Source organism: Puma concolor, chromosome A2, assembly GCF_028749965.1.
Source record: "Puma concolor isolate L17-30 chromosome A2, mPumCon1.1.hap2, whole genome shotgun sequence".
NCBI classification, from domain to species: Eukaryota; Metazoa; Chordata; class Mammalia; order Carnivora; family Felidae; genus Puma; species Puma concolor.
The window spans coordinates 44,260,046-44,277,228 of record NC_141668.1 but is presented as its reverse complement, the minus strand read 5'-3'; the positions used below and the strand labels follow the sequence as shown (position 1 = coordinate 44,277,228).

General features: G+C 37.7%; 1 protein-coding gene across 1 annotated transcript in view; it reads right to left on the bottom strand.

The window, feature by feature from the left end:
* Positions 1 to 17,183, bottom strand: part of DPY19L2 (dpy-19 like 2) — a 99,028-nt gene that overhangs the window by 14,882 nt on the left and 66,963 nt on the right. Inside the window, exons 16-17 of the mRNA XM_025929673.2 lie at positions 16,193 to 16,239; positions 4,346 to 4,370 (exon numbers count right to left, since the gene is read on the bottom strand). Coding sequence (XP_025785458.1) covers positions 4,346 to 4,370; positions 16,193 to 16,239 — 72 coding nt within the window. The remainder of the gene's footprint in view (positions 1 to 4,345; positions 4,371 to 16,192; positions 16,240 to 17,183) is intronic.

The window sequence follows — 17,183 nt, the reverse complement described above, 5'->3', positions numbered from 1 at the left end:
AATGTTAAAAAAAATTAAAAAGTACAGTTCAGGTGTGCCTGGGTGGCTTAGTCAGTTAAGCATCTGACTCTTGATCTTGGCTCAGATCACGATCTCACAGTTTGTGAGTTCAAGCTCTTCATCCGCCTCTGTGCTGGGGGCATGGGGCCATCCCTCTCTCCGCCCCTCCCCCAGCTCTTTCTCTCTCTCAAAATAAATAAACTTAAAAAAAAAATTACAGTCCAAAAATCTGTACTATAAGTACAGTGTCGTCAATTCGTTAGTACTTCCGTCCACATAAAAAACTAGGAAAATCCTCACAACATCTTTTAGAGGCTGGAAACAAGGAAAGAAGAGAAGCCCAGCAAAGTGTTCACTACCCATCTTTGGAGTAAGTGAGCCAACTGGGTAAAGTGTGAAGTAGCAGCTACCAAGCACAAAGAAAACAAAGACTAAGTACGGAAGGCCAGTCCAAGTGGCAGATTGTCCTGGTCAAAACTACCTCCCACAACAATGTAAAAATGTCTTGAGAACATGGTAGGGATGCCCTTCACCGGCACAGGTAACAGAGGGCAGACAAAAGGTCCAAAAGGCACACAAATTTAAAAGTGGGAATTTACACAGCGTTTAACTGATACTAGGCATTATTCTAAGTATCTTACATGGAACTCATTTAATCCCATAGCCACCATATGAGCTAAGTGCTGTTATTACTGCTGTTGTTTTGGTTGTTCCCAAAAAGATGTAAAGTAACTTGGCTAAGATCACAAAGCCAGTAAATGGAAGAACAAGGATGTGAGGCCAGCCAGATCCTAGGTCTGTGTCTTTAACCACTGTACTTCCTCTCCAAACAATACACTATCAACCACATGGTTCTGTTAGTCCATGGACACAGACTTGTACAGACCCCAACATATATCACTCAATCCATTTCTTCAAAAGAAGTAATTCTCCCCCCAGTTCTGTATTACTTCACTCCTTCAATAGGATACCTCTATATTGGTTCAGACAGCTTCAGCTGTATGTCACAAAAAACTCTCTGGCTGGCTGTAGAAAAACTTTACTTATGATAAAAAACACAAACTCAACGTACTTAAAATATAAAGAATCAAATATAAACTAATGAAATTGGTTAGGGATTGGGAAAAGAGTGAAGGCTGATACAGGACTGGCCATCATGGACAAAAGGAGGTATGAGTGGGTCAAAAGAATATTCAGGATTGAACACCCTCAGTGTTATCCCTCCCTCGCCTATCTTCACAGTAGCTCCTCATTGATACTATAACATTCTGGCAATAAATATTGTTTCTAACTCTTTCCCCTCTTTTTCTTTCCTGCGAATTACTAGGTACTCCACCAATTTCTAAGCCCATAAAATAGAAAAATTGGTTAAAAGAAACCAACTTATGAAATAAATAAAATACAGATAAATACATTAAATTGGGAGGAAAAAATCACCACAGAATCCTTTCATCTAACAAAGTTTGCCAATTATCATGACACTACAGAGGTAACCCAGGGATTTATTTAATGAGGTGAAGGTTGTGGACTGCCCCGGATTCAGAGGGTTGGCACAAAGCAAGGAATATACTCTCTTTAGTTTAAAAAAATTAACAGATTTGCTATCACTGTCTTTTAGCCTGCTTGACTTCTGATTGCCTTTTAAAAAGCTATCCTCTCTTATGTGAGTTCGAGCCCTGCATCGGGCTCTGTGCTGACTGCTCAGAGCCTGGAGCCTGTTTCAGTTTCTGTGTCTCCCTCTCTCTCTGACCCTCCCCCGTTCATGCTCTGTCTCTCTCTGTCTCAAAAAAAATAAACGTTAAAAAAAATAAAAAAATAAATAAAAAGCTATCCTCTCTACTGCCAACAGGGCGAAAATATCTACAACTCAGATCTGACTATACCACCTCTCCTAAACAATAAAGTCCAGGAGACAGTCCAGTGTCTTTGCATACAAAATCACCAGAGTCTGAACCTGGGTCGTTTCCTGCTACTTCTTGCCTTCTCCATGCATCAGCAATACTGATTTGCCTGCAGCTCTGAACATAACTTACTACTTTATGGCTTCCTTATACACGCACATGCTTTGACCTTGGAAAACTCCTCCTCTAAGGTCATTAATAAAATCTTTCCCTAACTACCCCTATCTCCTCCCCACAGATTTAATCACTCCTTCTGCACTACTGGTCTATCTACTTCCTCCGTCATGGCACATATAATGAGGTGTTCACGTTGCTTGTCTTCCTCCACTATACATTAAATTCCATGAATGCACAGACCTGGTGTACAGGTGCACATAATAAAGATTGAGCGGATTAGTATACAGAGTTAACAGAAAAAATTAAAATGGGTAAAAAAAAGATAAATGGAGAAATGAAAGACAAGAAGAAAGCAAAAGAAATGTGAAAAATGAGGGCAGAAAATTAAGGAATACTGTGTTTCTAAAAAGAGGTGGATTTTATTTTTTTTATTTTGCTATTTAAGTTTATTTATCTATTTTGAGAGAGCGAGTAGGGGAGGGGTGGAGAGAGAGGGAGTGAGCAAGAAACCCAAGCGGCAACAGCATGGAGCCCAATGTGGAGCTCAAACCTATGAGCTGTGAGATCATGCATGACCTGAGCCAAAACCAAGAGTCAGATGCTTAATGGACTGAGCCATCCAGGTGCCCCAAGGTGGGTTTTAAATACAGTATAATAAAATATGAAGTATGAATGTGCGCCACTAAATAAAGTGGACAATGTGACATGGCTGACTTGCATAAGAGCAGCTCACGTTAGGTGGTAGCATGTGGTGAACGATTAACAGCACGGACTCTGCTGCTACATGGCCTGGGTTCATGGCCCTTGGTTCCACAAAGCTAAGGTCATTTCAGCTTTGCGACCCTAAGTTACTCAACTTCTCCATGCCTCAGTTCTCTTTCACCTGTAAGATATACAAAATAATAGTACTTACCTCAATGGGCTGTTGTGAGAATTAAGTTATAAAGAGACATAAATCACTTCCCCAAAATGCCATGCACACAGGAAGCAGTAAGGGCTGACTACTACTTTGAGGGCATTGGAGACAGACTGCTAGTGTTCAAATGCAAGCTTTAGTAACAAATAGCTGTAGACCTGACAAAAGCTATTTAATTTCTTTAGGTCTTCACTCCGTGGCCCAGACCTCTTTGCTTTTCTTCTCAGACAGGCAGCTAGACTTCATTTCCCAAGCTCCCCGGCAGTCAGGCGTGGCCGCATGCCTGAGTTCCAGCTGCAGGCAGGAAGTTCACATTTCCATTTCCAGGCCTAGCCCTTACAAAACCTCCAGAGCACCCTCTTCCCTCTTCTTTCTCCTTTGCTGATTCAATGCAGACCAGCGCATCGATCCTCCAGTGCAGGCTCTTCCCTGTTCCTTCTCCTGTGCTGACATGAGGCAGACAAGTACATGGGCCCCAGAAGCCACACGCTGAAGATGGCAGAGTTATAAATGGAAGGAATCTGGGTTCCTCAATCACTGCCTGTTGGAGGGCCACCTGCTAACCAGGAACTCCTAGTTTTAACTTTATGTCAGCAAACAATTAAACTTCTACTGAGTTAAGTTACTGAAATGTTAGTGTTTGTCTCCGTAAAAGCTACTATCATCTAATTAACATAATTTTCTTATTTGCGAAGTGGGAATAATATTATGAGAATTAAACAGCACAGTACATGGCACATAGTAACTACTATAAAATATTCATTATCATTATAGGCTGTTTTCATTAGGTTCAAATTCAATTGCCCTCTCTTGTAAATTTGACCTTACCCTTAAGACTCAAAGTGCTAATACTTAGAAAATCTTATTTCTAGCCCCTGATGAGCTTTCTCTTCATATGCCACAAAATAATTTAGCACCATATAAAATGTTGTCTTGTTTGCATCATGTCTGTTGAAAAACTATACACATTTGAGGGCAGAAACATTGCTATTCCACCTTCTGTGTCCGGGAACACTGCTAAGATTGTAGCTGACTGACCATCAAGTCCATGTGTGGCAGCAGGCCACGAGTCACAGGGCCACGGGTATCCACCTGGATAGGCTCTAGCTGACTAGAGCTATAGGCTCAGTGGGCTAGGAATTTAATGCTTTTATTATTGAACGGATAAAAGAATGAATGAATTAATGAAGGTAATTTAATTATGCTCCGTGGTCATCAATGAGCCTTCTGGTTTTCAAATCCTTCCTACTGTTCAAAAGAGCAGACGGAAGCATGGGAAGGATTGCCAAAATGTATTACCAGTGCTGAACCACAGAAGCACGACTGACAGTGCAAGGCAGTACCTTTGTGAATTACCCTTGAACTAGAATTTAACACACAAATATAGCAGAGATTAAAATGAAAGCCTTACCTCACCATGTTCAAGGAGCTGTTTTCTGGAATAAAAAACATTCTGTATTTATTGAATGTCCACTATGATTACATAAAAATAAACTGCATTTATTTGTTCTTAGATTTAAAAAATTTGATTCTCTCTAAACTATTCAGTAACATGAATAAAAAAAATAAAAATGTTAGACAATATCACTAAAAATTACAGCAATATGAAGGCAGGATTGACAGTTATCCTATTTAAGGTATATAAAAAAGCCATGCTTTGGTTAAGATAAAATAGGTTTTACTGATTGCAGGAGATTGTACCTCTGTGTGAATTTTTAAAAAAGAATTTATATTAAATATTCAACCATGACAAGCATATATATTGTTTTAGATAAGTACTGCTGGACTTTTGAGTTACTTTCATTTTTGACAACTGTAAGTACCATGAACATCCTTGTACATAAAACCCTGAGCATCCCTGAATACTTCCTTAGGATAAATTTCTAGAATAAACCTTATTGGGTAAAACATATAAATATTTTTATTTCCAGAAAAGCTTATGTCTAAAAGTTCACAAGATTTGTATGGTGTACCTACTGAGCTCTAGGCACTGTGCAGGGAACACGGCATTAACAGTGTAAACATTGCCCTTCTCCTCTTAGGCTGCATTTTAGACTCACACAACAGGTACAGAACTATTTCATTGTTCCACTGAGAAGACTGGAGACTTCAGTTTTACATGCAGAGAGGCCTTCTTCTAATATGGATTTGGGGTTGGAGAGAAAAGTTACACAGTTTAAGTAAGAAAGTACGAAGTAAGGGAAGTTCAAGGGCACACACAGATCCAGAGATTTTTTTTACTTTTTATTTTTTATTTTTAAAGGCTGGTCAGGGGAAGGCTTGTCAGGAAAGCATTGCAATCACCAAATTACTCTGCTTCCATTGAGGCCCCTTCCTGACTTGCTCAGTGCAGGGAGGGGCCAGGGGGTGTGGCTTCCCACTGGTCCTGAAATCTGGGCACAACAGAATGCTGCAGTGAATTGCCTTGTGCAGAGGAGAGGCCTTGAGAATAGCCACTGATGTGAATAAATCTAGCAGCTAATTTAAAATGTGAATATACAACCAAATCTGCAAACAGAAAAATTAATAGATAAAAATTAAAGAAATTAAATTGATAAAAAGCAACAACAGATTTTCAAAAAAGAGAGGCTAAGCACAAGATGAAGAGACCCTACAATTCTCTGAGGTAAAGAAAGATGTGAATGTTCAGATTTAAATGTCCTACAAGTTAACAAACATGTAAAGTACACACACAGCCACACGTACATATGCACATGCATATCTTAAAACTCTATAAATTTCCAGAGAGCAAAACTTTATATAAAATTTCTCATGTGTAGGGGCTCAGTTGGTTGAGCGTCCAACTCTTGATTTTGGCTCAGGTCATGATCTCACCGTTCATGGGTTTGAGCCCTGGCTCAGGCTGTGTGCTGACAGCATGGAGTCTGCTTGGGATTCTCTCTCTTCCTTTCTGCCCCTCCCCAGCCTATGTACTCTCTCGCACTCTCTCTCTTAAAATAAACAAACTTAAAAAAATTCTTATCTGTAATGCTCAATGCTAGAAAACGATAAAGCAACATCTACAAAATGCTGAAAAAAATTCCAGGAATACCTATTAAACAAACCATCAACTTAATGTGAGGGCTAAGTAAAGGTATTTTTCAAACAAGAAAGCACTCAGAAACCCTTGGGAGGAAAACACTGCGGCACCACTCCCAGCAGGAGCTGCCGTTGCACCGCTCTGGAGGCAGGGCTGCCGTCCCGCACAAGCCCTCACACAAGCCCTGTGCATATCAGGTAGAGAGACATGGCCACTCTGCGTACACCAGCATTTCAGACCTCTGTGGCTGCTCTGCAAACACCAATGCCTCAGGTGTGAAACCAATGCTGCTGCAGGCTAGCCAGAACCCCAGACCCATTGTTGCTTTATGAGTGCCTGCACTCCAGACCCCAGCCTTGCGGTCATTTGATGCACATCCGTGTCCTGCAAATTGTCACCAACGTGAGCCAGCCACGTTCAGCCAGTGCCCCGCACCCTGAAGCCATTGTTTCTCCATGAATGCCCAGGCTGCAGTCCCCGAATTGTGCCTGCTCCACGTACACTCACATCTTAGGAACCAGATTCACCACTACAGGGGGCTAGCCAGAACTGCTGGAGCCCAGAGCCGCCATTGCTCTGCAAGCACACGAGTTCCAATCCCCAGGAACACAGCTGTCCCATGGTCACCCACGCATCAAACACCACTGCCACCACGACCACAAGGGCACCCACAAGACAAACCCAGTGCCAAAGGAGATACCGGTGGTCAAGATACCTTGACCACAACGTGCACCATGGGAGAAAAGATCAAGTGGTCCCCAGAAGTTTCACCACTGCAGATCCCAGCAGATGACCACCATTACAGACATCCACAGCCTTGCTCATTGAAGATGCCTGCAATCTTCACTGACGCTAACCTCAGCTGATAGAGCTGCACAAATACTACAGTGTTGAGCCTTCCCCAAGAATGGAAACAGCACACCTTACCTGGCTCCTTGCACCCACCTGCAGGTAAAGGTCTTTCCTCACCAAACCAGACCCTAAAATCTGAAAGAGGTGATTGCTCCATGAAATTGAAGAGATCAAGGCAAGGCTACAAGAAATGAAAAATCACGGAAGTGTAACACAGTCAAAGGAACACAATCATTTTCCAGTAACTGACCCCACAGAAATGGAGATCTATGAATTGCCAAAGAATTCAAAATAATTGTTTTAAGAAAGATCAGTGAACTACAGAGAGTGCAGACAACTAAATAAAATTAGGAAAACAATACATGAATAAAACAAGAAGTTCAACAGCTAGAAACTATAAAAAGAACCAAACAAATTCTAGAGCCAAAAAATACAATAAATTAAATGAAAAATGCAATATACAGCATCAATACCATACCTGATCAAGCAGAAGCAAAAACATGGGAACTTGAACAGTGATTAATTTGAAATTACCAGTGAGAAGAGAAAAAAAAAAAGAATGAAAATGAGTGAAGAACGTTTATGTGAATTATGGAACACCATCAGAAGAAACAATATTTATATTATGGCAGTCCAACAAGGAGAAGAGAAAGGACAGGAATCTTATTTAAAGATCAGCTGAGGGGCGCCTGGGTGGCTCAGTCGGTTAAGCGTCCGACTTCAGCTCAGGTCACGATCTCGCGGTCCGTGAGTTCGAGCCCCGCGTCGGGCTCTGTGCTGACAGCTCAGAGCCTGGAGCCTGTTTCAGATTCTGTGTCTCCCTCTCTCTGACCCTCCCCCGTTCATGCTCTGTCTCTCTCTGTCTCAAAAAATAAATAAACGTTAAAAAAAAAAATTAAAAAAAAAAAATAAAGATCAGCTGAAAACTTGCCAAATCTGGAGAGATCTAGATATCCAAGCACATGAGGCTCCAGGTACCAATACAAATTAACCCCCCCCCCCAATTCACTAGACCCATCATAATGAAATTGTCAAAACGAAAGACAAAGAATAAACTGTCAAAGCAGTAATTATCTCATACAAGGGAACCCCCCTAAGGCCATTAGCAGATTTCTCAGCAGAAACCTTGCAGGTCAGGAGAGGATAAGATGTTATATTCAAAATGCTCACACTAAAAAATCTGCCAACAAAGCAGGGCATCTGGGTGGCTCAGGTGGTTAAGCGCCTGACTTGATTTCGGCTCAGGTCACGATCTCATGGTGAGACCAAGCCCATGCTGGGTTCTCTGCTGCTGGTGCAGAGTCTGCTTAGAATTCTCTTTCTCCCCCTCCCTCTCTCTCAAAAATAAGAAATCTAAAAAAAATCTTCCAACTAAGAATACTTTACCCAACAATGCTATCCCTCAGATAAAATGAAATAACTTTCTCAGACAAACAAAAGCTGAGTGAGTTCATCACCACTAGACTTGCCTTAAAAAAATGCTAAAGGAAGTTATTTATGCCACAATGAAAGAATGCTAATTAGTAACCTAAACATATATGAAAATATGAAACTCACTGTAAAGTTAACTACACAAATTAGGAATACTCTAATGTTGTAATAGTGGTATATAATCACTTAACTCTAGCATAAAGGTAAAAAGACAAAAGTATTTAAAAATAAATAGAGCCGTAATAATTTGTTAATGGATACCACACAGAAAGATCTAAATTGTGACATCAAAAGGATAAAAAGGGGAAGTGAAAGAAAAAAGCTGAGATTTTGTATGTGATTGAAGTTAAGTTTTTATTGGCTTAAAAGAGACACTTACAAGATGTATTATGTAATAAGCCTCATGAGAACCATAAAGCAAACAACTACAGTAGATACACAAAAGATTAAGAGAAAGGAAACAAAGCATACCAGTATGGAAAAGGAAGACAGCATGAGAAGAAAGGAACTATGAAACAGAAAGCATCTAGGTGGCAAAACAAGTCCTTATCTATCAACAATTATTTTATTTTATTTTATTTATTTATTTATTTTTTATTTATATATGAAATTTATTGTCAAATTGGTTTCCATACAACACCCAGTGCTCATCCCAAAAGGTGCCCTCCTCAATACTCATCACCCACCCTCTCCTCCCCCCCACCCCCCATCAACCCTCAGTTTGCTCTCAGTTCTCAACAGTCTCTTATGCTTTGACTCTCTCCCACTCTAACCTCTTTTTTTTTTTTTTTTCCTTCCCCTCCCCCATGGGTTCCTGTTAAGTTTCTCAGGATCCACATAAGAGTGAAACCATATGGTATCTGTCTTTCTCTGTATGGCTTATTTCACTTAGCATCACACTCTCCAGTTCCATCCACGTTGCTACAAAAGGCCATATTTCATTTTTTCTCATTGCCACGTAGTATTCCATAGTGTATATAAACCACAATTTCTTTATCCATTCATCAGTTGATGGACATTTAGGCTCTTTCCATAATTTGGCTATTTATCAACAATTATTTTAAATGTAAATGAATTTAATTCTCCAACCCAAAGAGAGTGGCTAAACAAATTATACATACTTTAATTTATTTAGGTGTTTTGCTGTTGGATGCATATAGATTTATAGATGTAGATGCATATATGTAAAATGGTTGTAAGAGCATGTGATTCTTGATCTTGGGGTTGTGAGTTCAAGTCCCACATGAGGTGTACAGATAATTTAAATAAAAAATTTTTTAAAAAAGAAACTCATTTTAGCTTTATGGACACACATAAAGTGAAAGTGAAGGGATGAGAAAAGATATCCCACTCAGATGGAAATAAAAAGAAAGCAGGGGTAACTCTATATATCATATATATAATATATATATAATATATATATGCATACATATCATACATACATATGCATAATATATAAGCATCATATATATATGCATACATATATATGTGTGTGTATATATATATGCCTGTATATACACATATATATATGTGATATACATATATATCTATACATATGTATATATACATATATACATCTATATCTATAAATTTATATGCATCCAACATCAAAACACCTAAATAAATTAAGCAAATATAAATAGATCAGAGAGGAGAATGAGAAAGCAATGCAAAACAGTAGAGGATTTCAATACCAATTTCAACAATGGATGGATCATCCAGACAGAAAATCAGTGAGTAAATATTGGACTTGAACTACACTTTAGACCAAATGGACCTAACAAATATATACAGAGCATTTCATCAACAGCAGTAGAATACACATTCTCCTCAGATGCACACAGAACATTCTCTAGGATAGATCCTATGTTAGGTCACAAAACAGGTCAATAAATTTAAGAAGACTAAAATCATAACAAGTATCTTTTCTGACCACAATAGTATGACATTAGAAAATCAATAATAGTAGGAAAGAAAGAAAATTCATAAATACATGGAAATTAAACAACCTAATCCTGAACAATCGATGGATCAAAGAAGAAATCAAAAGAAAATAAAAAATATCTTGAAACAAATGAAATAAAAACACAACATACCAAAACATGGAATAAAGCAAAAGCAGTTCTAAGAGGGGAGCTTATCCTGGTAAATGCCTATATTAAGAAAAAAATATTTCAAATAAACAATTATATACCTCAAGGAAGTAGAAGAACAAATGAAGCCCAACATTACTGAAAGGAAAGAAATAACAAAGATCATAATAGAAATAAATGAAATAAGAGACAAGAAACAATAGAAAACATCAATAAAACTAACAGCTAGTTTTTTTTGAAAAGATAAACAAAATTAATAAGACTTTAGTAAGACTAAAAAAAAAACAGAGAAGATTTAAATAAATAAAATCACAAATGAAAGTGGGGACATTAAAATTGATACCACAAAAATACAAAGGATCGTAAGAGACTACTATGAACAATTATACACCGACAAATTGGACATCTCAAAGAAACATATTCCTAGAAACATACAACCTACAAAGACTGAATTACAAAGCAATAGAAAATCTGAATAGACTTAAAACTAGTAAGAAGACTGAATAAGTAACCAAAAATCTCCCCACAAAAAGAAGTGGAGGGCCAGATGGCTACACTGGAGAATTCTACCAAACATTTAAATAAGGATTAATCCTTATTTAATCCTTCTCAAATTCTTCCAACAAATTTAAGAGGAAGGAACACTCCCAATCTCATTTTATAAGGCTGGCATTACCCTCATACTGAAGCAAGACAAGGATGATAAAAGAAAAGAATATTGTAGGCCAATATCCCTGATGAACATAGATGCAAAAAACTTCAACAAATACCAGAAACCTATTTCAACATCATATTAAAAGGACCACACACCATGAGTAGGTGGGATTTATCTTTGCAATGCTAGGATAGTACAATACATACAAATCAATAAATTTGATGTGCCACTTTAAGAGAATGAAGAATAAAAACCATCTGATTATCTCAACAGACACAGAAAAAGCATTTGACAAAATTCGAAACCCCTCCATGATAAAAATTCTCAACAAATTAGGTACAAAAGGAATGTACCTCAACACAATAAAGGCACACACGGGGCGCCTGAGTGGCGCAGTGGGTTAAGCGTCCGACTTCAGCCAGGTCACGATCTCGCGGTCCATGAGTTCGAGCCCCGCGTCAGGCTCTGGGCTGATGGCTCAGAGCCTGGAGCCTGTTTCCAATTCTGTGTCTCCCTCTCTCTCTGCCCCTCCCCCGTTCATGCTCTGTCTCTCTCTGTCCCAAAAATAAATAAACGTTGAAAAAAATAAAATTAAATTAAATTAAATTAAAAAAAAAAAAAAAAGGCACACAGCTAACTTCATACTCAATGTTGAAAACCTCAAAAACTTTCCCACAAAGATGAGGAACAAGACACGGGTGCCCACTCTATTTCCCTCCAGCACTGTATTGGAAGTCCTAACCAGGGCAATTAGGCAAGAAAAATAAATAAAAGAAATAAGAAAGGGAGAAGTAAAACTGTTTGCAGATGATGTGATCTTACGTACAGAAAACCCTAAAGACCCCACCAAAAAACTGTTAAAACTAATAAATGAATTCAGTAAATTTGTGGAATACAAAGTTAACATATAAAAATCAGTTGCATTTCCACACAATCACAGTGAGCTATCTGAACGGGTAATTTAGAAAGCAATCTCATTTATAATAGCATCAAAAACAATAAAGCACTTAGGAAGGAGTACATTTCACCAAGGAGAGACCTCTACACTGACGACTGTAAGACACTGATGAAAGAAACTGAAGACTACACAAATAGAAAGATATCCTATGTTCTTGGTTTGGAAGAATTAATGTTAAAATATCCATACTACCCAAAGCAATCTACAGATTCAAAGCAATCCCAATCAAAATTCCAATGACATTTTTCACAGATACAGAAAGAATGATCCCAAATTTCATATGGAACAACACAAGACCCTGAATTTCCAAGATAATCTTGGGAAAGCAGAATGAAGCTGCAGGTATTATAGTTATTCACTTCAAACTATATCACAAAAGTATAGTAATCAAAACAGTATGGTACAGGCATAAAAGTGGATACATGGACCAATGAAACAGAATATAGAGTCCCCAAATAAACTTATGTGTATATGGTCAATTTATCTTTGATAAGGGCACTAACACACAATGGGAAAAGGATAGTGTCTTCAATAAATGATGCTTAGAAAACTGGATATTCACATGTAAAAGAATGAAATTAAACTCCTACTTTGTACGACTCACAAAAATTAAGTTGAAATGGATGAAAAGCTTAAATGTAATACTTCAAACCATAAAACTCCTATGAGAAAAAACAGGGAAAAACCTCCTTGACATCGATCTTCACAATGATTTTTTGTCTGTCACCAAAAGCACCATCAACAAAAGCAAAAATAAACCAGTGGGACCACATCAACTAAAATGTTTCTGCACAGCAAAGGAAACCATCAACAAAATGAAAAGGCAACCTATGAAAGGGGTGAAAATATTTGCAAACTGTGTATCTGATAAGGAGTTAATAGCTGAAGTAAATAAGGAACTCATACAACCCAATGGCGATAAATAAATAAATAATCTGATTTAAACATGGGCAAAAGACCTGAAGAGACATTTTTTTCTGAAGGAGAACAGGAAAAATGCAAATGTGCTCAATTTCATTAATCATCCAGGAAATACAATTCCAAACCACAACGAGATATCACCTCACTACTATTGGAATGGCTATAATCAAAGACAAAAGATACGTGTTGATGAGGACACAGAGAAAAGGGAAACCCTGTGTACAGTTGGTGGGAATGTAAATTGGTACAGTCATTATGGAAAGCGGTATTGGAGGCTCCTCAAAAAACTAAAAAGAGAACTGACATACGATCCAACCATCCTACCCCTGGGAACATATCAAAGGAATCAAAATCCATATTTTGAAGAGATATCTGCACTTCCATGTTCATGGCAGCATTATTCATAATAGCCAAGATATAGAAGCAGCTGAAGTGTCTGTCACTGAACACATGGATAAAGAATATGTGGCATATATAAGCAAGGAATATTATTCAGTCTTAAAAAAAAAAGGGGGAATTCTGCCATTTATGACAACATGGATGAACCAGGAGGGCATTAAGCTAGGTGACATAGGTCAAAGAAAGACAAATCCTTTATGTTATCACATATACGTGGAGTCTAAAAAAGAAAAAAAAAAGTAAATTCAGAAACAGAGTAGAATGGTGGTTGCCAGAGGCTGTGGGGTGGGGGCTGATGCGGGTGATGTTCATCAAAAAATACAAACTTTTAGTTGTAAGATGAAAAAGTTCTGAGAAAAGAATGTACAGAATAGTGACTATAGTTAATAATACTGTATTGAATACTTAAAGTTTGCTGAGAGTAAGGATCTTAAGCATTCTCATATACAAAAAGGTAACTGAGAGGTGATATAGGTGTTAGATGTATTAATCAACTTGATTGTGGTGATCACTTCGCAATATATATGTACATCAAGTCATTGTGTTGTACACTTTAAATATATACTTATTACTTGGCAAAAAATAAACATTATGAAAGAAAATATGAGGAAGTAATTTAATGATTTTGATGTGGGTGTTTCTAAGGAACAAATTAACACAGAAAATGTATAGTTGTGACTGTACAGAAATTCTAAACTTCTATAAAGCAAAGACCATTAATAAACTATAAATTGACATCCTAGAAGAAATGTTATACATGTAATAGGCAAAAGGTTACTGTCTATAATATAAATTAAAATACCCTACAAATCAATTTTCAAATGGTCAAGAGATACAAATACACCAGACATTTGAAAGATGTAAAACTTCCCTGGTAAAGACGGATAAAATAAAATGAGCCCCCCTGCTTCCCCCCACCTTTTTTTTTTCTTTTTTTACCTGTGAGAAAAAGTTCAGTTTGATAACACTGGTGTTCATGGAGATACAGAGAAATGGACACTCCCATCATAAGTTCTCAGGATTTATCAAATTATAAACATTTATAAATTACGGTTCAAAAGTCCCATTTCAAATATTCTAATACTAAATATTCTAAATATTAAAATAAGTATGCAAAGAAATATGTACAGAAATGTTCATTACTCTTAGCACTTGTTGTTATGACAAAAAGATAAATATAATCTTTTTTTTTTTTTTTTTAATTTTTTTTTTTCAACGTTTATTTATTTTTGGGATAGAGAGAGACAGAGCATGAACGGGGGAAGGGCAGAGAGAGAGGGAGACACAGAATCGGAAACAGGCTCCAGGCTCTGAGCCATCAGCCCAGAGCCTGACGCGGGGCTCGAACTCACGGACTGCGAGATCGTGACCTGGCTGAAGTCGGATGCTTAACCGACTGCGCCACCCAGGCGCCCCGGATAAATATAATCTTAATGCCCATTGATGAGGGACTAGCTAAGTACTTGGTAATCACTCATATGAGGAACAATAAAATGTGGAGACCACTACAAAGTATGAGGAAGATCTAGGCAGATACCCAAGATAAGCTGTTAAATAAAAATAAAAAGTTACATAACAATATTGATTCTATTTTTTATAAAACTATTGTGTTTTTGGAAGTGTTTTCTAGAATGATACATATGAAGCCATTTGCGATCAGCACCAATGAGTAGTAGCTCTAAAGGAGGGAAACATTTCCTCTTTTCTTGAAATATTATTTCATCTGAATATATTACTGTACACATGTATTATTTTTGTAATTTAAAAAACTCCTCTGCCCATACACACACACAAGGCTGTCACTCTCAGGACTGTAATCACCTCCTTCCTTTGAGCTAAATATCTTCCACCCTTTGGTCCCCTCAAGTCTGTCCTCTTCCACACTGTACCCTCTCAAATATTTGAAGACAGTCACAAAGTACTTCTCAATCCTCTATTATCCAATTAAATATCCCGGGTGCCATCATATATTCTTTATGTGAATAGTTCCCATGGCTCTAAAAACATTCTTTTTACTGCATCAAGGCATATTTGCCTGGTCTCTACCTGACCAGAACAAAGTCTATTAAGATTTAAGACCCAGAACATGGGTCTATTAAGCGCCTCGATTTGGATTTCAACAAATAAGATTTAACCATTTCAAACATAGGGTTCTGTTTAGCTCTTCTAGCAACCATATGAAATGCTTTACTGAAAATATAAGCATGGGGTATGGAGCTCATGGAAACGCTCTGTACTAACTTCACAAATATTCCGTAAATCTAAAACTGTCCTAAAAATAAATTTCATTAAATACATCAAATTTAATGGTACAGCTATAAGTATAAAATTTAACTTAAGATATTCCTCAGAAGGAAATTTTCTTCACAATCTACTTCTCATGTCTGGTAGCAATGTGTGATTTGAGTTATTTTACTCACATATGTTTTGCAATGTGTGATCTGAGTTATTTTACTCACATATGTTTATGCCATAATTCTAGTGACTTCACTAAAACCACCAAAAAAAAAAAAAAAAAAGTGATACAGCAAATGGCTTTACAATAAATGGAGAATAAACTATTTCATGATTATGCAGAAAAACAAATAATTATGTTTTCTCTGAAAGTCAAAAAAAACCTGTCCAAATAAAACTTTAGCTTACGTCTGTTTATGGACTTTAAATTCTAGCCATATATTAAAGTTTAACTTGATTTAAACTTTAAATTAATTCAAATATAAGTATCTCCAAAACAAGTCCAAACACATAAAAGAAATCTCTAAGAATAATATATTCAGTCTTTTAAGAGAACATCTAAGATTGGTTCATGTCTTTCTTAATCAAAATGCTGATTTAATATACATTCATTTAATATTACAGTAGTTATTTAGTAACTGAAGACAGTATGATTTAAAAACAATTATAATTACCTTTGATAGGTGTTTGCAGATAAGACACATAAAATATCACGAGTAGCCTGTGAATAGAATAAATTAAACTTTTCTAAGGAATTATGTGACATTTAAAATGCTCCAATTCATTAACGTAAACACCCCCACAAGGAAAAAGTATCTTAATTGTTAAAGTGAGTTCTCAGAAACACTTTAATCCCATCTTTGCCCCAGGCAAATATTTTCTTGCCATTCTAAGTTCCTCTGCTATTAAAAAAAAGAAAGGATTGTTGGAGTAAATCTTTTTTTTTTTTTTTTTTTAACGTTTTATTTATTTTTGAGACCGGGAGAGACAGCATGAACAGGGGAGGGTCAGAGAGAGGGAGACACAGAATCTGAAACAGGCTCCAGGCTCTGAGCTCTCAGCACAGAGCCCAACGCGGGGCTCGAACTCACGTACCGCAAGATCAGGACCTGAGCCGAAGTCGGCCGCTTAACCGACTGAGCCACCCAGGCGCCCCGGAGTAAATCTTTTTTAAAAAAATGTTTATTCATTTTTGAGAGAGAGAGGGAGAGTGCACAAGGGGGTGGGTGGGGGAGTAGGGACAGGGAGGGCAGAGAGAGAGGGGGACAGAGGATCCAAAGTGGGCTCCTTACAGCAGAAGAGCCCAATGCAGGGTTCAAACTAATGAACCATGAGACCATGACCTGAGCCAAAGTCTGCCGCTTAACCGACTGAGCTCCCCAGGCACCCCCACTGTTGAGATAAATCTTTAAGGTCCATTTCAACATTAAAATTCTAAGCCCTTACATGTGCACAACTCTTTACTAGAGTTTAAGTTTGTATCTTACTGGGAGGGAGGTGGGCTGAAAGTGGGGAATTAGTTTCTATAACGGAGGCTGCTTCTCCCACGTACTTTCAGAGAGGATCTTAACCTTCCACGCAAAGTGGGAAACTCTCCCCCACCCCTACCCACCTCCCTCCATACTCCATACACTGCAGTCCATACTCCTGCTTCACTGAAACTCC